This window comes from Miscanthus floridulus, chromosome 3, assembly GCF_019320115.1.
Source record: "Miscanthus floridulus cultivar M001 chromosome 3, ASM1932011v1, whole genome shotgun sequence".
NCBI lineage: Eukaryota > Viridiplantae > Streptophyta > Magnoliopsida > Poales > Poaceae > Miscanthus > Miscanthus floridulus.
In genome coordinates this window covers 18,584,915-18,609,100 of record NC_089582.1, presented here as the reverse complement: position 1 = coordinate 18,609,100, position 24,186 = coordinate 18,584,915, and the positions used below count along the sequence as shown (strand labels likewise).

Genomic DNA, 24,186 nt, shown 5'->3' with positions numbered 1-24,186 from the left:
GATGTTTTGGCGCACCTCATTATTGTACCTAATGGGGATGTCGAAGGCGAGACTACACGTCCATAACTCGCTTCCTTCATCATTCGCGACCACACTTGTCGTCGTCTCAAAGATGTCCCACATCCCAAGCGGCCATAGTGTTGTTTCCAGCCACTTGACCCGTTTTATAGTCTGTGACATATGCAACAATCATATTTTGAATGAATGTATATATGAAAAGGTTATATTAGCACGCAAAACTTAAAATATTCCATAGTATTGATGGGTCTGGGTGACGTGGAACGGCCCTATCTGGCGATGGCGCGAATGGAAGATGGCCATGGTGGAAACCTGTTTCCTATGGCTGGGGAAGTCCGCCACCATTCATCATAACTAAAAAACTAAAAAACCATCCCAATAAATATACAACCCCCATATAAATATTGCATGCAACAATATATATTAGAGAAACATATTAAAAATAAATCATCAATATATATATGTGCATGCCAAGTAAACATAAACATTTTGCACATAATTTTTTTAATGATTATTAACTCTCATCAAGAAATAATGTTGCTAACAAAGATCTAGAAAACTATAAATGTTTAAGGTTACGTAGAAATGATGTATAAATAAAAATAAAATCCACCATTATTATTCCTAATCTAAAAAAACCTCATATTACTATGCTTATTACTAAACCAAGAAATGATCTACATTATTAGCAATGAAAGATTAGAAGATGAAGTTGCTAACCTTTAGAAGATTGAAGATGAAGCCGGCGGCCGAGAGTAAGAACTTGCCCCCCCCCCCCCCCCCCAAGCAAGAACATGGATGAACACACACGCACAAGCAAAGACTAAATATTTGACCTGTGTCACGGGCTTGGGGACAGTGGAAGCGGATATATATAGTGGAGACCTTTAGTCCCGGTTGGTGGAGCCTACCGGGACTAAAGGATCAACCTCTAGTCTCGGTTGGAGCCAAAACCCGGGATAAAAGGCCAGCGGGACCTTTGGTTCCGGTTGGTGGTTCCAACCGGGATTGAAAAGCGACCTTTAGTCCCGATTTGAACCACAGACCGGGACTAAAGATCCCTGCTGCAAAAGCCTGCTGCACTATCCGTTGGGCAGGGAATTGTAGTCCCGGTTGATGGTTCCAACCGGGACTAAATCTCCTATTACTCCCGGGTCAAATTCCGGCCGGGACTAAAGCAAAAAACCAAAAGTATGTTCTCTACTAGTGTATAGGATCTTAAATAAATCGTCAGAAATCCATCAAACACGTAGCTTTATTTAATTTTCTTCTGTCAATGCAGAAATTAAGATTACAGAACATGCATGGGCCCGTATACTAATAAATTAAAGATGAATGTATATATGGCACATACAGAGAAATTAAAAAAGCAAGAAATAAAGCATGTGTTACAACAACGTTGAATGGGAAAATATATTATATAGTAGTGCAAGCACACCGGCGGTGGAGCGAGATAATAATGATTATGCAGAGTTTAGTTTCTCAAACTTGAAGACAGGTTTGCGTGGATGTGCGGCAATTTGTTTCTTCAACTGCACCACGTAGCCTGCTTTTTCATCATAACCCTTAAGCCAAACGGTCTCGAGGTCATCTAGATACTTAAGCCCACGAACAGAAATCGGGAAATCCGTTCCTTTATAGCAATGGATTATCAGCACATTAACCTCTGTTGCTATGCTGTTTGTTTGGAAAGCTACCTCTAACGCGAAGCTGCAATCAATCTTGAGAACCTGTGGTCGACTGATATCATCATTCATGACATTCCTGAATTCTAGCTCTCTTACTTGTCGAGTCGGCTTAATACAAAGACGACGATTGGTACCACCATTCTTTGTATGTGGCAACGATTCCACTAATTGATCCATGCACTCTTGTCTTGATATAATCGCCTCAATATCAAACTTTTTGAGATTGGCCTCCAGACGACCATCCTTGATCCAGGCTGGTAATCTGTGAATATGCCCATATACCTTAAAGTTCTTCAGGGCCTTAGGTAGATTGCCGAAGTAGATATCTTCCGTGAAATCATTGTCGAGTCCCAGTGACAATGATTCAAGATGATCATGAGCCGAGAGGGCATCACATAAATCCTTCCAGTTTTCCTTATTAATGCCACACACGCTGAGCTTGAACAGTTGGGGAAGTGTTGTTTTGAGCTTAAGCATGGTCAGAAAGTCCTTTCCACCTCCTTTGCTGATATTCACAGTACCAAGAGTATGCAAGGAAGGCATGTCCTCAATCCCCACAGGAACCTCCACACCACCATTAATATTATTATGAGCGAACCAACTGCAGGACGACAGTCTGGATGTCCAGCGGCGGCCCACCTTCTTTATCTTCTGATATCGTTGCTTGTGGTGTTGGTGTTGTCCCTGATGGCCTCCATCACTACCTTCAGCTTCAGGTGTTGCTGTTGTCCCTGATGGCTGCTGGCTTCCAACCGCATCATCACTGCCTTGCGACGATTTGGTGGATGTCCAGCAGCAGCCCACCAACTTCTTTTGTCCACCAACTTCTGATGCTGCTGATGTACAGTCTTCATCTGGCAAAAACTTACAGCCAGCCCGAATGTATTGAATCTTCTGCAGCTTAATGATTGCCCGTGGCAGTGTGACTATGGAGGTGCCGCTGACATCTAGACTCTCCAGCTGCCTAAGGCCACCCATTGTTTTTGGTAAACAAGTAATGCTTTTGCATCCTCTTAGACAGATGAACTTGAGACTCAGCAGAATCTCAAAGATATGCTTAAGGCAACAATCTTCTACACCAGACGTGCCCTCTAAATCTAGCACTCGGATCCGCTTCATCTTGTCAGAGATGAAGAATGGTTTCCACTTCCCGTACACTGTCAAAGACCGCAGCCGTGATACATCGATGCTCTCAAACACATGCTTCTCCCTCTCCCAGTCTTCCATTATGGTGAGGTGTTGTACTGTGCGTTGTGAGTTTGGTTTACGATGTCCTTCCAGTACAAATACAAGATTATCTTCCATTGGCTGCGAGATGATGTATTCACGGAAGAACCCATTGATTTGGCACACTGGCATGCTTGGTAGTGTCTGGATTATGTCCCGGGAAAAAAGCTCATCAAAGAGCCTTTCAGCACTCTCCTTCGCACTAGAGCCCGTTGTGTCTCTACAGTAACCCTCTGCGATCCATCGCCTCAGCAAGTGAGCCTTCCTGATTTTGTAGTTTGTAGGAAAGACCGACAGATAGAAGATGCATGGCTTTACTGAATCTGAACGACCATCAATATAGGAATGCATCCATGATAAAACACCCCTCAATTTTGGGTCATTCTTCAACTTGGTCACAAGGTCATTATTTATATTCTCCCAGAATGAACAAGGGGATCTGGCCACTGCATCTATTATTTTGGGAAGTCCACCACACTTGGGCACGATGCGTTCTGCATGCTTCAAATTTTTCTCAGTAATGGATTCGTTTTTCTGCTTCTCAGCAACCTGCATTCAGAAATAAGTTTGTCAATTTCTAAAACATGTACAAAAATTCAATTTCAAATAATGCTAACTCCATAGTTTAAGCAATTATAAGCATTTCAGCTCAATTCATCACTAAAATCAGTTTCAAGATTTAGCAATGGACTCAACTGAACATAAGCATTCTCAGGTCTATTGAACTGTAGAAAAGAACACAAAGAAATTGATTGAAAGAAGATAAATAATAATATCACTATTCGCGTAAACGGTCGTTTAGCCCATTTACACATCGTTTAAACCCTACACATGGTACACCGTTTCTGTTTAATCGGTTGTTTTGACCGTTTAAACGGCCATTTTTCCCGTTTAAACACCCGTTTTGCCTGAATAATGGGCTAAACGGCAGGTGACCGACTGTTTACTGTTTACAATTTAGGATAACACTGAATAATATACTACTAACAATGCTAGACTCTTAATGCTCATTTGGCTTGTCTGGAATGTCAGAAACAGTATGCTAAACACTGGGAAAAAAAACTATCGATTGAAGGCTCTATTATTTTCTGAAAACGTACATGGGCTCCCTGTCCGTTATCCGACAATGGGCTGCAGAGATAGAAGGTAAAGAGAATCTAATTATTGAGAGAGTCAGGGGAAGAATAAGGAGATGGGGGCAATGGATTCCTCAACAAAGTGGTACTCCCTCCATTCCAAATTATAAGTCATTTCAACTTTCTTGGAGAGTCAAAGCATCTCAAGTTTAACCAAAAGAAAAAAGAAAACAAACCACGGCCCACGGGTGGGTGTTTCGGAGTTTTGGGGGTTTCCTACCTTCGTTTTGCAAAGTTGTGGTCCTAGGGAGAAAACAAACCATGAGTGACTCATTTGAAACATTTTTTTCGAACAAAGGGCACTTGCCCTCATTTCATTTCTTTTCAAAATGAAACCACACAGAATATGGTCTTTGATGTTTAGCGGTGTAGTTGTTGTCTGTGTGTTTTGCATCTGAATTTAGTTTTATCTCAAAAATACGTTGTAGAGGAGAGTGTAAATATCTGTTGCACCAAGTAATAGTGTTCGAAAGATAGTGATTCAGTCTCACAAATATTGGAAGTCTTTTCTATGAATTTCATCAAACTTATTACAGATTGATTGAGGAGAAAGTTACAAATAAAATCCTTTTCTAATCCGGATGTAAAGAATCCTTTCGACCCACTCAACTTTTGCGATCGTCTAATTTAGATCGCTCATTTCATAATCGTATTTTTTACCCCTCACTTTTTAAAACCTTTTGTTTTTGCACTTTGAACGGCTTTGGTGTTTGGTGGTGGTTTTGCCGATGTGGCGCCACATCAGAGGGAGGTAAATTGGACTAGAAATATTTTTTTAAAAAAAAATATATAATTCATAAAAATAAGTTCTTAAAATTTTCCAAATATTTTTACATTGAAAATAATGCAATTAAAATCATAAAATTTGGTTTACTATTAGAAAATTCATAGAAATTTTGTTTTAGCACGGAAAATTATGAAACTAGTTTCATATATTTTTTTTTCTAAAATCATGTTCTATCTTATGGTGCCTAGCTTGAAATTGTAAGTACAAGCTCTTGTTATCAATTATATTGAGATGAATTTGATGGGCCGGACTTTCATAATTCAACAGGCAGCGCAGTTTGTAATGCATGCCGGTTTTAGTCACCAGACGAGGTATTGGGTTCGAACCCTTATTAACGATTTTTTATTATTTAAACATCCGTGCCATTAAAACCCTTTTGGAGACACATTTAGTTCCAAACTCTATTACAAAGACTACAAAAAATATTTAGTTCCAAATTCTATTAATACAGAGATTTTTTTTGTTTTTTCATACGCATCATATGCAAAGCATTATTATTTAAACCTCCACGGCGTTCAAACCCTTGTGGAGACACATTTAGTTCCAAATTCTATTACAAAGGGCGTACCCAGTGCAGAGAGCTCCTGCTGTGTGCGGGGTCTGGGGAAGGGTGTCAGTGGCAAGCCTTACCCTCGCCTATGAAATGCGAGGAGACCGCGACTCGAACCCGGGACCTTCCGGTCACAGGCGGTAAGAATCTACCGCTTGCACCAGGCCCGCCCTTCTCCAAATTCTATTACAAAGACTACAAAAAAATATTTAGTCCCAAACTCTATTACGAAGAAGAATTTTTTTTGTTTTTCCATACGCATCCTGTACAAAGCAGAATATTTTTTTTAGTTTTACCATACGCATCATGTACATTCAGTAAAGTAATAAAATTATTTAGTTCCTAATTCTATAACATATGAAGGGGTAGCTAAGTGGTATGGCATGTTTGGTTTTTCTATTTCTATATATGAGCTTTTGGGTTCGATTCATTTTTGAATCACATTTTTTTAATACAATATATTTCCCTTAACATGAAATATATGATGGCGGGCCTATTGTTTTGAGCTAACTAGAGTACGACGAATTTAAACTCATTGATTGTGATGGTTCATATAAAATCATCACAAGTTAGCGGGCTAGGTATCCGCTGGTGCAGATCCATGACAAAAAATATATGACCTCACAGATTGTGCACCAAGAATCCGTCATGGATTAAAAGGTTTGGTGTACTGTACATAGAAGCACTAGAAGAGCATCATTAGGAACGTAGTGGACACTGGTCCCTTGCCATAGATAATTTTTCAAAGTACTTGTGTTTGCTTGCATTGCTGCATGCACCCTGCCATAGATATGGTTGCATGCATCCTTTGTTCAATATATTTAGTTAAGTTTTACAAACTATTCGATTTAATTAATTTGAAAACAATGAAAGAGCCTAGTGTGGCAGGGAAATCTAGATGCCATAATTCACTGTATTAAAACATAATTAAATTCAATAGTTTATAAAATTTAATTAAATATATTAAACGAAGGTTGCTTGCAAGCTAGGCACCATTCACTACCGGAATCAGTGAATTTGCCGAGTGCCAGGGGCACTCGGCAAAGCCCAATTTGTACTCGGCAAAGGCTTTGCCGAGTGCTGCACTCGGCAAAGACCACTCGGTAAAAAATGAGTCGGCAAAGACGTCTTTGCCGAGTGTCTTTTGTCGGACACTCGGCAAAGCCTTTGCCCAGTGCCCGACACTCGGCAAAGTTGGAACCGAAAAAAAACCCGAAAAAATGGGAATTTTTACCCAAAAAAATGAATTTTTTTTAATTGGTGGAGGACCCCACTGGTCAGTGCCCATCCATCTCCGGCTTTTCGCATAAATTTCACGGCTACGCAGCCGACGGGATTCGAACCCGAGACCTCCCGCTGCGCACAAACCTCCTCTACCACTACACCACACTGTCACTTGTGTCTGAATTCCGTTTTAGTTCCCAATATATTATACTAAACCGAGTGTAAATTATTTGTTTGAGGCCCTAAACGAATTCAAATAAAAAAGTTGTGAACTACAAAGTTTCGTAACTTTTCGAGATCTACACTTTTAGTTTAGGAAGTTTTTCCATTCGAGGTCGTTTACAAAATTTTAATTTTAAAATTTGGAAATTCAAACGCAGTTTTGCATGACAAGATGTTTTCAAATCAAAAAGTTGCCAACTACAGTGTTTCATAACTTTTCGAGATCTACAGAGTTTATTTTGGTTGTTTTTCCATCCGAGGTCGTTTATAAAATTTGAATTTTAAAATTATGAAATTCAAACGCAGTTTTGCATGACAAGATGTTTTCAAATCAAAAAGTTGCCAACTACAATGTTTCATAACTTTTAGAGATCTACAATTTTTATTTAGGAAGTTTTTCCATCCGAGGTCTTTTGAAAAATTCAAATTTTAAAATTTTCAAATTCAAACGTCGTTTTTGCATGACAAAATGATTTCAAATCAAAATGTTGCCAACTACAAAATTTCATAACTTCTCAAGATCTACAAAGTTTATTTTGGTCATTTGTTCATCCGACATAGTGGTAGTAACATTGTTCACAAATCTTATATATTTGTCTTCTACTTTCATGAAACTAATGAGAGATATGAGAGATGTAGATTTTATGAACAACGTTATTGTCGCTTTGTCAAATGAAGAAATGACCAAAATAAACTTTGTAGATCTTGAGAAGTTATACAACTTTGTAGTTGAAAAGTTTTTCATTTGAATTCATTTAGGGCCTCAAAAATTGATTCGAAAAACTGATTTGCCGAGGGCAAAAAAAAATGCACACAGCAAAATGGCTCTTTGCCGAGTGCCAAAACATAGGCAAAAAAAAGGCATAAAACTAGTTTCATAATTTTCCAAGCTAAAATAAAATTTCTATGAGTAAACCAAATTTTATGATGTTTCATATAAAAATATTTGGAGAAATTTTTAAAAACTTATTTCATTTATCTTTTTAGATATTTTGTCCAATTACCTTCCTCTAACGTGGTGACACGTCAACAATGCCACTACTAAAACTGCCTAGGGTGCAAAAACAAATGGTTTTAAAAGTTAAGGGGTCAAAAAAAAAACGGTTCTGTAAACGAGGGAGGTAAATCGAATGACCGCAAAAGTTGAGAGAGGTCGGAAGGACTTTTTCCACTGGACAATGATGTAGTTTTAATGCATGCAACCTACATAAGCGATTGTGCTCAGCCCACTGCCTAGAGCTAGAAAGGTCTCTGAACTGCAGGACAGTACATTATATTGCACAAATGAATGGACCGGATGGTCCAGCGGAAGGGAAATACGAGCGTTGGACGATCCACAGAAGATGAGCGGATGGTCCAGACAATATATTACGGTGAGATAAAGAAGAGCAAGCACTGAACAAATGCAAAAGCACCGCACAATCAACAAGGGCCTAGTTGCAATAGCTATTTCCAGTGGCTGGACTAAGACTAACCAGATGGTCGGAGGATAACAAAAAGACACATGCTGGACCGGCATAGTACGTGTTGCAACGGCCAATTGGGTGGAGGAATAATATATGCCCCCGCACAGTTGGTCGTTTATGGGAGTTGGAGTGCATTCAAACTGCAAATTTATGTGGCATATTAAAGCAGTAACATACTCCCTCTAGTCTGGTTTCTAGACGTACGTGAGAGGTAGAAAAATGGATAATCTCTTAAGACTGTTGGTACACCAACTGATCGATATGCATACAAACGGAATAAGCTAATTAAGTTTGCTGGTACTAGAGCATGCATGGAAATATATATCTACTATTTGAGAGGACAGTAATAAGTGAACACACCTTTATGAAGAGCTCGAGAGCTGATGTATCATCTAGAGCTCTCATAGGGATGATTCTTTCACAGCTCAAGTCGTCTTTAGCGACGCAATGTTTTGCGGCACTCTCGTCAGTTGTGATGACAAGAATACTGGACTCTGGATGATGGTGACACCAGAAGGCTTGTTCGATGGAGTCCCAGTCACGTGTGGACCGCAGACCATCAATAACCACTAGGCACCTGTGCCTACGCATGATTTCGTAACACTGTTGAATGGGGTTATGTCCTTGAATGATACCAACAGCTGTTTTCTCCATTTTCCCAGGATCATCTGAGTGGAAATCAAGAAGTAATCGGCGTGAGAATTCGGCCAGATCAAATGGCTCAGGCACGTCGACCCACCCGAACCTTTCAAACTGGAGCGCCTTGTCGCCAAATACTAGGAAAGCATAGCTCAACCCTCCCCTTTTGGGAAACTCAGCTGCTTTTAACAATTCCAACGAGCCAGCCATCACTGTATAGTAGGTCAATCTGACAAGAGCTGATTTCCCAACACCAGAGGCCCCCCAGACCGCTCTCACTCCACAATAGTAGACGTGACCAACAATAATCTCCGTGACCAATTCTATGTCTTGATCTGGTGTAATAAATGGCTCGAACTGGAACAATGCCTCGTAAATTCTACGAGAACAACCATGGCCGCGGAAACGGTCGTGGCCCCAAGAATAATATTTCTCCTGCACGTACGCGAGAGACATTGAACAAGTAATTTAAACTAGAGAATGACTACCGATTGGCAATTAATGTCACCCGTTTATAAGAAAAATACAAACTGTATTACAACACCACCACTAGATACAGATGAACTATATGTATAAGAGTAACTTATGAGTCTTGGTCTTTCATACATATTAAAAAAAACTCTCTCATTAAAAAAAAACTCATAAACTATAAATTAGATCGAGATAAAAATATAGATTAGGAACTTTTTAAATATAAACAACTGAATTAATATTTTTACTTAGATTACTTGTTAATCAACTAAAATCTACTCCCTAAATCCCAAATTATACGTCATTCCAACTGCCTTGAAAAGTCAAAGCATCTCAAGTTTGACCAAATTTATTTATAATAAATAATAATATTTATTGTAAAAAATAAGTATCATTGGATTCTTTATTAATTATATTTTCATAGTACACCTATTTAATATCATAAATCTTTCTAATTCTCTCAATAGTTTTGGTCAAACTTGAGATGCTTTGACTCTTCAAGAAAATTGAAACGACTTACTCCCTCCATCTCAATAATTTCGAATGGGGGGAGTAATATTTTTAATAGTACGTCCACCCAAATTATAAGAAAATTATGACTAGAGAAAGGAAACCCTCTTAGCGAAAGAGCGCAATAAGTAGATGCTAGAAATTGTTGTGCAGGTAATGCCAAATCTCTAGATTATATACCCCTTTTTTGTTAAGCAAGACGCTCTAATATCTCAAATATTCCTTATACTGGTAGACAGGATGTTCTAGTTTCTCAGTAAATTTGACTCCAGTGCACCCATATGGCTTATACATGGTATATATTATTTACTTTCTGTTTAGTTTTCAGCTACGTTGGAAAAAAATGACAATAGCTGTGTTATGTTGTTTATAGTATACAATTGACTTACCTAGTAACTAAAATTTGTATTTGTTATACATTTTTTTTTGCACAATGTATGTATTCTGATGTTGTTTTCTAAAGATACAAAGTATGTATGACCCACCTGTGCATATACGAGTACTTATGTAAAACGTTGTTAATGTATTACTAGTCCATCCGTTCCAAATTATAAGTCACTTTGACTTTCAGGTACATTCACTTTGCTATGAATTTAGATATAACAATATGTCTATAGATACATAGTAAAATCGATGCACAAAAAAAAAGTCAAAATGACTTATAAATTGGAACGGAGGGAGCAGTGCTCACTCCATACTAAAAAATAAAGTCGTTTTGGATAGCGGCACGGTCTCCAAAGCATAACTTTGACTACTTATTTTTATAAAGATATTTATTAAAAAGTGATATATGTAAATTTTTGTGAAAGTATTTTTTAAGACAAATCTATACATATGGTTTTCACATTTCTAAACCCAACAACTTAAAAGTTATTCATGATTTATATTCACAATGTTTGACCCAAGCATTGTCCAAAACGACTTTATTTTTTAGTATGGAGAGAGTATATAGTAGTACTAGAACTGAAGATTGCGAAATTAAAAGGAGAGCAATATATATACATACCTTTTGTGCGAATAATGGACCAATAATGGCAGCGTTGTTGGCTTCTTCCTGTTCTTCGTAGTCCTTCTTCCTCGACGAATTATCTTCATCTGCAATATATTTGGCCACCGCTTCTTCATTTGCAATGATGACGATACAGCTCATAGTGTTCTCAGGCACGAGTTTATCTTTTATCAAATCCCAATCCTCTTTGGACTGCAGTCCGTCAATAAAGATAAGGGAGCAGGAGTTACACACTTCCTCGCTCCAGTGTTCAGCAAAGTAGCTTTCGGGATTTTCATACCCATGACGGACATAACCGGGCAAGCGCCGATAAAAGCCTTCCAAACTGAATGGACTGGGAACATTTACCCACCAGCAATTTTTAAAATTTATTACACCCTTGAATTTGGCAGTCTTTTTTCGTATGGCTCCGTACACATCTCTCACAAGACTTGCTGTGTCACCTCCCTCGTCCCCCCACAGCGAGATCACACGACGCTGTCCAAGTTGCCTAACGAGTTCTGTGATACCAATACCGGACGGCTGCGTGTAAATTAGACAAAATAAACACAGTGTTATTAGGACGTAAAGACTCGTTTATGTGAACTGAACATTTAGCTACTATATTATTAAAATATAAATTTAATTTTATTCATGTGTTAATTTCAGACTCTAGTGCTCTTATTGTACCACATAGTAATGACATAAGCGGTGATTCACTTTAGGTTATATTAATAGTCTATGATAGTAAAATTCATGTTATTATTGTAAATAAGTGTATACAATTTAACTAAAGCATTATGTCACATCAATATTTGTAATTTAATTTTAAGCACTATGTTTTAACTAAATACGTAACTAGAGGTTGCTTTGGACTGGGATTGTAGTACTTTGGTAGATTAGGGACCCAGACGACTAATTTTATAGTTTGGGACTATAGATAGCCAACGGGCCGGCCCGGCCCAGCATGGCACAGGTCCGTGCCAGGCACGGCCCGAAGGAGGTCGGGCCGGCACGGCACGGCGTGCCACCCGGGCCGTGCCCAGCTGGGCGTCGTGCCTGACCAAGGGCCCAGGCACGGCCTGCTGGGTCGTTTTTCGGGCCGGGCCGGCCCAAGAAGGCACGGCCTGCCAAGCGTGCCAGGCTGGCCCGAGGCCCACAGAGAGAGGGAAGGGGAGAGCAGGAGGAGCCACGGGAAGCGGCGGCCGCCGCCGACGCGCTCGCCCTAGAGGCTAGAGGTGGGGCCGCGCGGAGAGGCAAGGAGGCGGCAGTTGCTGGCGCGCTTGAATCCGTCCATCGCCACTCGAATCTGGACGCGGATGTCGTGCCGCGCGCGAGGGAGACGACCATGCGTGCAAGGAGACGCCGCCGCGCGCGGGGAAGTCGGAAGAGGCGCACGGGAAGCGGCGGCCCCCGCTGACGCGCTCGCCCTGGTGGGGAGGGGGCTGCGTGGGCGGAGGGGAGGCAGCCAGGGCGCTTGACGCCGGATCCATCGGGGTGAGTGGAGAAGGGAGCAGGGCGGAGCTCGGGGTCGGCGTCCCCTAGGTCGGCGCGCTTGCTCCCGAGGAAGCCACTGCGGTCGAGGCCGATTCCCCCGCAGGTGGCGGCGCTTCCAGGTGCGCCTGCGCGACGGTGACGAGCCCCCCATGGGTGGCTGTGCTTCCAGCCTTCCAGGGCGCGGCCATGGCGAGGTGGTGAGCAGGTGGGAAACGAGTCCGTGACTCTGAGTGCGGCGCAGGTACGGGGACGGGGCTACGCCTGCGCGTTAGCAGGCCATGGCTTGCATCGGGCCGCTGCCGGGCCGACCGACTCAGGCCGGGCCGTGCCGTGCCAGCCCACGGGCCTGAGCAGCGGCCCAGGCATGGCCTGCTCCCTCGGGTCGGGCCAGCCCAGGCCCGCACGTCACCGGGCCGGGCCGTGCTCGTGTCGGGCTAAAAAAGCGGGCTTCGTGCCGTGCCATCGTGCCTCGGGCTGCATGGACAACTATATTTGGGACCTACATGAGAATCACATGTTAGTTAAGGAACCGTCCCTATAATTATGAGCTATGGATCCACACGTCGATTCCACACTGGAGTGCCACGTCGGCTAATGGACCGTGATATGACTGTTTTGGACAGGGATGGTATACTCAAATAGTTTGGGGACCTAGATATGCAATTTTATGTTTTGGGACCTAGATGAGAATCGTGCAATAGCTTAGGGATCGCTAGTGTAATTTATTCGTTTTAAAAAGTACAAAAAGAGAGTTAATAAAAGATACAATAAACATAAAAGTTTCAACTTAACTTGAGGAATTAAAACTGTAGCAATCAATAACACTAACTAATATTTGAAAATAAAAAATTTGGATTCATGGCATCACAAGATATAGGCTACAACAGGAGCTGCCATAGTCTAAGCTAATTAAGATTTTAACTAAATGATTATCGAAGATACATAGAGGTGCCATGGAAATGGGAAAAAAAATCATGGATATATATGAAAAATTACATTGATCATCAATTGATAATTCTATCATAACTAAATAGAAGCCAGAGTATCTATTATGCCTATTATGTTAGAAAATAAGGAAAAATAAAAATGCACAATTTAATATAAGTAATTTTTATTTGCTAGAAGTATTATATAATATAAGAATGACTAATGTTTATGTCTCCAGAGATTTTAGCCCGTGCGAGAGCACGGGTTAATGGAGCAGTAAACTCTAAGTACAGGAATTGCTTGATAAAGTTGAGAAACTAACTTTATGGAAGGCGGCAATATATAATACTCCTGTCCTAATAAGAGGTGGAGTTAATTACCTTGTAAAATGCATAAATGTATCGATCATTATTGGGGAGTAGTGCAAGCTGCAATACTCGATATGGCTCCCCCGTGCACGAAAGTGCAATCCCTACTTGCTGCGTCGATATGACGATCCGGCTGCCATTGCCAAGGTCCGGTAGACAGAGCCTGATGAGATCCCAATCCACCGCGGAGGATAAATCTTCTAGGATAACGAGGTACTTGTGCTTGCTTAATAGCTGCCTGAGCTTGTCCTGTATGACACTGTCTCCGTTGGTGCGGAGGAGGTCACGTGGAGCTGACGAGAGTGTGTCCTGCTGTTGCGAGGTCACGTAGAGCTGATTCAGCAAGGTCTTGAGAAACTGTTGGATATTAAAAGGATGCATCAGCTTCACCCTGGCACGGGCTTTGAATTGTTTGCAGATTTCTGGATCAAGGTAAGCTGCGTTGAGAATGTGCGCGGTCTCAACATCTACTCCTGCAGCTCTCCACACTGAGATCACTCTGAGCTCGTTACACCGTCCATCGTCCACCAAATATTTGAGGTTGCACTTGAGCGACGAGCTTTGCTTCGCGTTGGCCTCCCACAGGTCTCTTAGGATTTCGACCGTTGAGTGGAAAGCATCGGCTTCGAGCTGCTCCGGTGGTACCGGAGACGGAGTGGTCGAGGAGACGGAGTCATCACCGCTCAAGAGTTTGTAGCGGGTGTTCCTCTGGCTCACCTCGTCCACCCTGGCGTTGAGCTGCTTCAACTGAGCAAATGCCTGGTGCAGGTCTTCGACCCAAGCCGGTGTCATGCAGGACGGCAACGGCACGATGCCCCACACCCAGGACCACCAGACCCGGGCCGAGGTGGTGTCCAGGTGGATGACAAACTCAACGCAGTCTTCCACGTCGAAGGCCAGCTCGCGGAGCTGCCGCACCCACGTCTTCACCACCTTGTTGCTTGTACGCTCCTTGTTGTCGTTGGCCATCTCGAGAAAGGATTCCATCATCTGGAACTCGCCGACGATGAACCGCAGGTCTTGCTTCACCGCCGACTTCAGCTTCGTGTCTTCATCGATCGCCGCCAGGACCCTGCTCACAGTCCCCTCCACTGCTTTCTTGGTCAAACCAAGCGCCATGTCTGCCATGGTGGAGTGCTCTCTCTCTCTCTCTGCGCGCTCGCTACTATAGCTTTGTGCTTGTGGTGTGTAGCTAGCAACTGACGGATAGTGGCTGATGGATCCTAGGAACATATATAGCGCGGAATTGCATAGTTAAACAGGATTTGCAGAGGAATCTGTGATGAGACCTCGAGGGCATGGTCCTGTTACAAAATTAACCTGCTGGCTAGCCCCGGCCCGGACTTGACTCACTTAGGCCCGTTTGGCTCGCTGAAACTGCTGAATTGGCTGAAAAATACTGTTCTGACTGAATTATTGTGAGAGAAAAATATTGTTTCGGCTAAAAAAACGAACTGAATAGTGCGTATTATAAGGTAAGCCGAACAAGGCCTAGGTGAATAGTCCATGAAAAAATTTGGTTGAATTAGTTGAAAACACTGTTCATCTTTAATTTGCTCGCTCTCACATGGGTGCTCCGATCCTTCACATGCACTACCGGATTTCTCGGATCTGAATTAATATAGAGAGAGTGGCCCAATCCAGTATAGTAAGCTGCTTCGTTATTCGAGGTATGAACACGTTAACTAATTAATATATGACATGCTAGTTGGCTTCGTTATTCGAGGTATGAACACGTTAACCAACCTACAGCCTGTTCGGAAGGCCGTATCGTATCGTGGATTATTTACTGCTGGCTGGTTTGGTGTGAGAGAAAAACACTGTTTCCGGCTGAAAATTTACGATCGTTTACGAGCAAGCGAACAGGCTGCTAAGCTGCTACCTGCTACCTGGGTGGCTTCGTCACTCAGGCCACGTTTAGATTGCAAAAAATTACAATCCGATGAATAGTAGCGCTTTCGTCTTATTTGGTAAATATTATCCAATCGTGGACCAACTAAGCTCAAAAGATTCATCTCGTGATTTCCAACTAAACTGTGCAATTAGTTATTTTTTTTTACCTACATTTAATGCTCCATGCAAGCGGCTAAAAATTGATGTGATGAAGAGAGAGTGAAAAAACTTGAAATTTGGAGGTGATCTAAACAAGACCTCAACAGGTTATCTCTAGTCTAGAGGGACAATATATATTAATTGTCAGCCGCCAGCAGCGCACACATGCATGAGTGCATGACGAGATGCTGGCTTCGTCGCTAGTGATGCCTTTACTTTGGTGGATACCTCTAGATTGGAGATATGGGTCCATGGACGAGCGATGTTAGGGTTGCGACGACTTGGACAAAGATATCCACCATAAAGGAAATATCCTTCACCGATGCTGAATAAACTCGGCTAAAAATATATATATATGCTGGACAAGCTTGTCCGTGTTTTTTAATCTTTGTTATTAGTAAATAAATTGTGGATTTTTAGTATGATAAATTATTACTTAGTAATTATGATGGCAAGCTAGATTAATTTCGTAAGCTTGTCTGTGTTTTTTTAGTATGATAAATTACTCCCTCGTTCTCAGGATACAAGGCGCAACTCCCTTTGGCACCAAGACCAATAATTAAATTAACTTCTACACATTAAAGGTGTTTTGGTTCTCCATCTAATTTACTGTGATGCCGCATGCGGAGTCAGATTTGGTCCTGCATTAGTTGTTGCATACGGGAGCTAAAGTGCAGGCGTCTTGTATCATGAAACTAAGAAAAAAAACAGTTACGTCTTATATCCTGGGACAGAGGGAGTATTACTTAGTAATTAATATGTCGATTAATTTCGTCACCAAGGTATGACATGATATTTCTGGTTTAAACATTTTAATGACTAGAATCAGGTCATTGCATTGTCCACTTCCTCACACAAATTGGTCCACTCTCCGGCCTTCGTCACATAAATGAAAAATTCTTCTCATAATCTCGAACTCGCGATTTCTTTCCCTGTAGTTCACGCTACGATGGTACTATCACTGACTTCAGCAACTGGCCGCTTATATATTTTAGAATTAGAAAATGATGACTGTGGCGAGTCTTTCCAGAAAATAGGACAGGCTGGGTCAACTACATATTCTCTAGAGTAAGTTAATTTTCATCTCTAATTATCTCTAATCATCAATAGTACGTACGTATCTTTATTTCCAACATAAATATGCATGGTTGCTGACGCTGGTGGCACTGATGGACATCTCACAAGTCTGGTATGTTCACACACAGCTGTGAGCAGTTGTCAAACTACTGCCACACCAATTAAGAGGGTGTTTGGTTCTTTAGTCGCTCCTAAAATTCATGTCACATCGAATGTTTAGATATTAATAAAGAGTATTAAATATAGATTAATTATAAAATCAATTACATAGATAATGGCTAATTTGTGAGACGATTTTTTAAGCCTAAGTAATCTATCATTAGCATATGTTTACTGTAGCACAAAGTTGTTAAATCATAGACTAATTAGGCTTAAAAGATTCATCTCGTAAATTAGTCGTAAATTATGTAATTAGTTTTATAATTAGTCTATATTTAATACTCCATGCATGTGTCTAAATATTTAATGTGATAAAAAATTTAGGAGGACGTGTAGAAACAAAACAACCCATAAGTCAGTCTTTGGGTGCTACAGGTGCTACCTACTGGCACGTACGGTTCGGTGGCGGTTCCAGGTCGGAATTTATTCCTCCTGCAGCTGCTAGGAAATTTAATAGTCAGTCTTTGGGTGCTACAGGTGCTACCTACTGGCACGTACTTATCACATGCGTGTCTAGTTCGGGAAATTTGGGAATTTAGTACTATAGCATTTTTATTTTTATTTGGTAATTATTGTTCAATCATAGACTAATTAGGCTCAAAACGTTTATATCGTGATTTCCAACCAAACTGTGTAATTAGTTTTTTTTTGTCTACATTTAATGCTACATATACGAATCGCAAGATTCGATATGATAGCTGCGGTAGCACTTTTTGGAAATTTTTTTTGAAAACTAAACACAGCCGCAAATGCAATGCAGCCTCTGACCTCTTGTGCATCGCTACACGCGTCATGCGTCATAAGTCAGCTACTAATTAGCAAGTCATAACTCGTCGCCTCACAATTCGCATTATTAATTGCAGTAAGTGGGTACACTATTCACGCGTTACTGCCTGCCTTTTTATTATTGCGTGGTCGTCTGGAGATTAGTGGGTATTAAATAGGCCGGTGGCATAGTTTAAACGAAGAGAGATAAAAATAGTTTTATAATATAAAATAAGTTTTATGAGGATAAAACTCACTATTTTCAACATCAGGGAGTCTTAAAACAGAGCCGTGAAACTCCAGTGAGACTGGCTTTATACTCCACTCTCATACGGTTGCAATTTTTTTGGGTTGTTTTTGGTACGCGCCTCTTCAACGTCGTTCCGTACATTACCCAAAAGAAAACGCCGCAGAGAAATGCTTCTCTGATCTGTACATGAGGGCAGTCTCATCCTGAAACTGCGCGTTTAGTTCGACAAAGTTAACACCTGTAAATTTTGCATAGTGCACGATTCTCCACTGTAGCATTTTGTTTGTATTTGTGAATTATTGTCCAAACATTGACTAATTAGGCTTAAAAGATTCATCTCGTAAAGTTAAAGCAAACTGTGCAATTAGTTTTTTATTTCGTCTACATTTAGTACTCCGTGCATGTACCGTAAGTTTGATATGTTCTTTTTGCATAGTGCATTTTTGGAGAACTTAGGCCCCGTTTAGTTCCAAGCCAAAAACCAAAAATTTTCAAGATTTCCCATCACATCAAATCTTGCGGCATATGCATGGAGTACTAAATGTAGACGAAAAAAAAAACTAATTACACAGTTAGCCGAGAAATCGTGAGACGAATCTTTTAAGCTTAAATAGTCCATAATTGGACAATTTTTGCCAAATAAAAACGAAAATGCTACGGTAGCGAAAAACAAAAAAAATTTGGAACTAAACGGGGCCTAAACAAGAGAGTAGGAGCAGTTTTCATAAAATTAAGTGCACTACGAACGCAAAAATGCCCTTAGTTAATGAAGAAAGCGAAGAGGAAGACATCGTTTCTCAGGTGGAAAATCAACGGCTTGGACTCCAACCATCAGGGCGGCATGTACAACAGAGACAGCTGATGTCTGTATGCTCTTGGAATTTACAACATAGACAGCTAAATAGATAGTTCGTACAACCTACAGATAGCTACTATCTGTTTAGCTGTCTAAAAATTGTTTAATGCTTGACATGCAAATCATGAATATCATTTCTATCTACTGTAGAATGAAGCTTCACTGCCCTTCACGTCCACAAGGAAGCAAAAGGGACCAGGCCAGCTTGCCGTACGTCGTAGCAGCATCGGCCGCTTGCCACACACGATCAGACCACGCCCACGTCTGCTCTGGGAGCACGAGCCACGGCCGTCGTCTGGTGAAGCGACGGCAACACTCTCTCTCAATGATAACTCTGCTATTTTTATCTCGGTGGATGCCTACAGACGGCTTCAACGCAACCGTTGTACGTGCCCTCAAACGACGCAACTCGGCTTGGACTCCAACCATCGAACAAACGACGCAGCTTGCGTTGGATGAAGAGGAACTATAACAAGAGGACGTAAGTGGGTTGTACGCTAACATACACGAGAGATATGAGAAGAGTAAAGATAAAAGAGCTATAAGCTTACAGTCAACTTATTCACAAAAACCAAAAAATCTTGGAAGACAAACAAGTAGGCTCAAAATGGGTTAACTGCTATATAAGTGGCCTGATAAATTGGCTATAAATTTACATACAACTAGCAGCAGGTTGTATGATTTATTTTCAAGTATGTTTGAGTCAGCCAATGAGTCATTTCCAATTCTGCTTGACCCTTGGCACTAGAAACTGAACTTATACGTAACAAAATAACCCAAAAAACAAAAAAAGTTATTTTCTTCCTACGAGCTAAACCATGATATACAACTTAGCACTAACACCACTTGGAAAGTATATATAGGATTTTATTTTTTTGTACAACACAACTAAAAAACTTTTACAAGGCATTTCCAAAATGGGCTCCAAGGCAGTTGGACCGGTTGCCCGCCTCGGTTAATCGAGGCAGAGCAGCCGGTCCAGCAACCGCTTCAGTTAATGCTTAACCGAGTCGGTTAATATAAAATAACTGTCTCGGTTAATGCCTATTAACCGAGATGGTTACCCTAAGCCAACCGCCTCAGTTAATGTATTAACCACGGTGGCTTGTTCATAGCATCCGTCTCGATTAATAGGCATTAACCGTGGCGGTTTCTTTAACTAGCCCGCCTCGGTTCATCAGTTAACCGAGGCGTTTGCTGCAAGGCAACCGCCTCGGTTAACGAGGGATTAACCAAGGCGGTTGATTTATAGTGCCCGTCTCGGTTAAACCTAGCCTATAAATACAGTCGCACCCATCATTCTTCCCCACGACTTCTCTATTTTTGCCAGTTTTGAGCTCCAAAACCGCAAAAAATGGTCATTTCCAAGGGGGAGAAGTTTTGCCTTTGGATTTGTTGAAGATGGCACCGCAAGAGGTTGATTCTCTCTCTAATCCTCATTCTTCTCTCTTTTCCATGATTTGGGTGGTTTTTCTCAAGATCTAGATCTAGATCTATATGGAGGAGAGAGAAATTAGATCTATAACTACCCGGCCGCATTTTTCCATACTGCTTTGCTTATTATATGCCATTTTCGTTGTGTGTGTACAAGCTAGGTTCGCGGTCATGGGCAGGGAATGGATGTACAAGATATCGAGGCAGGATCTGTCTTACCTGGATCATGTGAGAAAGTTTGTTGCCACTGCAAAAAAGCATCGTCTGAGTCTGAATCGGGAGCACATCATTTATTCGAGCAATAGCTGCAAGAACAAGCTTGCTCATGAAGATAATATGGTGCAATCTCACTTGATGCAGTATAGTTTTGTCAAGGATTACACCGGCTAGAAGTATCAAGGCGAAGCAGATCCGAGTGCCGCCGATGCATCTGGAGGAAACTCATCGACGACATCGACGGCGGCGGTCAATGCAGAACATGATGGAGGACAACCCTCTTCAGCAGCAGCAACAGCCGTCAGGCACGACACTACTACTGGCGACAACGCAAATCATGATTATATCATGACGGATGATCTGCTCCAAGACATGGCAGACGACAATGGCAGTTGGGATGGTGAGCCTGAGGATGCGAAGCTTTTTGAGGAACTTGCTAACCATCTCGACCACGACGACGTTCTATTTGGGTCCCCAAGTTGGCTGGACAATTTTAGAGAGATGAAGCAGACGCCAATTGATCCCCTCTATAAGGACTGTCCGAAGGAGTAGACAGCGCTGTGTTTTAACCTCCAGATGCTGATGTTGAAGGCTCACCATGGGTGGTCTGACACTAGCTTCAATGACCTATTATGTATCCTTGGTTCCACATACCCAGAGGGTAACAAGGTGTTGGGACACGGATATGTGAGTACACCAAGGTCCAGTACTACCTTCTCACCAAGGATGAACTAACGATAACCTTGATAATGCAAACTGCTCCATGAGATATGCTGAAAGGTCCTTGTGTGGTTTTGGTAATTGAGTGACAACCTAGGTGGACTAATTGTGTTTATGTGAGATACACAGGTGATTAGTCCACAGGTACATGTGTGTGAGCAACATATGCCATGAAGATAAAAATAGCTTGGAGATGTTGCAAAGCTCACACATGTGATGATGAAGGAGCTCATTGCAAATAAGACATGACATTGAGTCATGTGATCAAGGTGGAGAAGATCAAGACATGACTTAGCTTGATGAACCGGTTGCAAGCATGAAGGGCAAGTTGGAGGCTTTAGAGCGATGGACCGCATGGCAGTGAAGCTTGAGCAAGACTTGGCGCCAATAGACGAAGGCAACGGTGAAAAGTAAGTGAAGTCAAGATCGATGAGCCAATATGATCATGTGATGATATGAAGTGGATCATATCATTGTTGATCGTGTTGGTGCATGTGTTGCATCGACATTGGAGGAGATGGAATGGAATGCGCAAGGCAAAGGTATAACCTAGGGCATTTTATTTCACCGGTCATAGGTGTGTAGAGAAGTTGATGACCGAGTTTAGGATAGATGGTCGTACTATCTAGAGGGACAAACTTGTTTGCATATCAGTCATCTAGTGCCACTCGAGTGATCTAACTTTGCATCATCGTTAGGATCAAGTGGCGTGGCAAGTTGAGTGGCTAATCCTTTGGAAAATGATTATGAAAATGCTAACACACATACACATGGTGGTGTATATTTGGTGGTGTTGGCACATTTATAAAGGAGATGAAGTTGGAGTTGATGTGGATCAACTCGGCGATGAAACAGAGGCGGGAAGGGTTCGAAACTCCACCGGTGGACAGTCCGATGGTGCCACCGGCACCCTATATAGAAAGGACAGGATTTCACAGTGTGCACCGGATGCTGATCACGTAGAAACCGAACGCTGGGTGCTGTGTCCGGTCAGTGGCAGTAGTGAAGGCACAGGCGTCGGTCTTCGACCAGACGCTGGGTGGCTACATCCGATCCTGCTGACGTGGTAGCACAGAGAAGAGGAGAAATGACCGGACACTGATGCTACGTCCGATCGTGATCGACCGAACACGTTCGATCATGAATTTTCACCTCTGGAAGCTTACTCGAAGTGACCAGACGTTGGGGTCCTGCGTCCGATCTCTTTGAGCAGCTACGTTCGGTCATCACTTGACCATTGAGATCAAGCGACTGAGGTTGAATGGAGGTGACACATGGCGAGCATCCGTTGACCGGACGCTGAGGTCCTACGTCCGGTCGATATGACCGGCGCATCCGGTCAACCCGAAAATCGCATAGTGAAGGAGTAACGGCTATTTTAGCCCGTTGGGCTATAAATAGAAGGGGGTCTCGGCTATGGCTTGTGCTGAGCACCATGGGAGACTTTGTGTCTATGCTTGAGAGTGCTTGTGAGCCCTCAATTTCACATATGCTTGACAGTGATCATCTGATTGTGTGAGAGAGCGATTCTAATGTGATTGCATCATGAGGTTGCATTGTGAGGTTGCATTGAGTGGCACTAGGTGATCGAGTTGCAAGCCGGTGGTGCTTGTTACTCTTGGAGGTTGCCACCCCATAGATGGCTTGGTGGTGGTCTCCGTCAAAGCTCGCAAGAAGCTTGTGCGGTGCTCCGGAGAAGAGCTTTGTGAGGGGCATTGTGCTCGTCCCGCGGGAGCCGCGAAGAGCAACTCTAGTAAATCGTGTCATTGAGCTACCCTCACTTTTAGGGTTGGTTCTTGCAGTGCCCGACATGCTGGCTTGGCGGGTGATGCCAATTAGTCGCCGAACCACCAAGTGAGCGGTCGACACAACAGGGACTAACGTGTTGGCAAGCACGTGAACCTTGGGAGAAAAATCATCGTGTCAACTTTATTCTTCCTGTTGCTTTGCATCCTCGTTACACAAGCTTGTAATTATTTTCATATACATTGTGCTTGTGTAGTTGCTCTTGTAATTAGTTTGCTTATATAGCTCACTAGTTACCTTCTTGCTTGTGTAGCATAGAAATAGCTCCCTTGCGTAACTAATTTGGTTTGTAAAACCTTGTTAGTCACTTTGCTTAGTTTATGTAGCTAAGTATTTGCGCTCTCGAATTTGGCATTGGTTGCCTTGTTATTGAGCGTTGCTAGTGAGCTTAGTTGGCTTTGTGCTTTTGCTTACTAGCATGTATAGGAGCTTCCCGTTGGTTAAAGTACTAGTGGCATACGTTTATGTGACCTTGCTTCTAGAATTGATTAGGTGAGCTCTAGCTGCCCGATGTAACGTCTCGCCTCTACAAGGTCAGGTCCACTTACATCTGACAGCTTTTCTAGGACATAGACTGCCCTCATAGACCCACACAAGTCTTTTCTGCACACTTTGTCCTCACTCATGCGCACCCAGGAAGGACTTCCCGGTCGGTCACCCATCACTCCAGGCCAAGCACGCTTAACCTTGGAGTTCTTAAGAGATGGGCTTCTGGAAAAGAAGTTGCAACTTGTTGGTATGAGTATCCTATTAATCCTGTTAAGCCCTGGGCCGGAGTGTTACATCATCACCCCCTTAGGAGACCGACGTCCTCATCGGTCAACCCTAGGCTAGGAACATTCCCTCTTGGCCACGTCCGTGTGTCCAGTGCTAGCGCATGTGCCATGCTGGGTGGCCACTCTGGGTCCACACCAGCCATGCGCACCATGCCTGCGCAACTGACACACACGCCCGTGAAACCGCAAGGGTCGGCTCTAATACTATTCTGTAACGTCCTGCCTCTACAAGGTCGGGTCCGCTTACATCTGATAGTTTTTCTAGGACATAGACTGCCCTCATAGACCCACACAAGTCTTTTCTGCGCACTTTGTCCTCACTCATGCGCACTCGGGAAGGACTTCTTGGTCGGTCAC

The 24,186-nt window shown here is 42.3% G+C and overlaps 1 protein-coding gene across 3 annotated transcripts; it reads right to left on the bottom strand.

Moving 5' to 3' along the window:
* Nucleotides 1-1,266: 1,266 nt before the first annotated feature.
* On the bottom strand, nt 1,267-14,900 carry LOC136545124 (disease resistance protein Pik-2-like). 3 transcript variants are annotated; one of them, XM_066537158.1, is made up of 5 exons: nt 14,109-14,900; nt 13,731-14,030; nt 10,945-11,469; nt 8,679-9,392; nt 1,267-3,482 (listed from the first exon to the last, which is right to left on the bottom strand). In XM_066537158.1, exons 1-5 carry the CDS (start codon nt 14,844-14,846, stop codon nt 1,482-1,484), a joined length of 4,278 nt encoding a protein of 1,425 aa, XP_066393255.1. In that variant the 5' UTR covers nt 14,847-14,900; the 3' UTR covers nt 1,267-1,481. The 3 variants fall into 3 exon arrangements, with proteins under 3 accessions (XP_066393255.1, XP_066393254.1, XP_066393256.1); XM_066537157.1 differs by having other exon boundaries at nt 13,731-14,900; XM_066537159.1 differs by lacking the exon at nt 8,679-9,392 and having other exon boundaries at nt 13,731-14,900.
* Nucleotides 14,901-24,186: the final 9,286 nt, after the last annotated feature.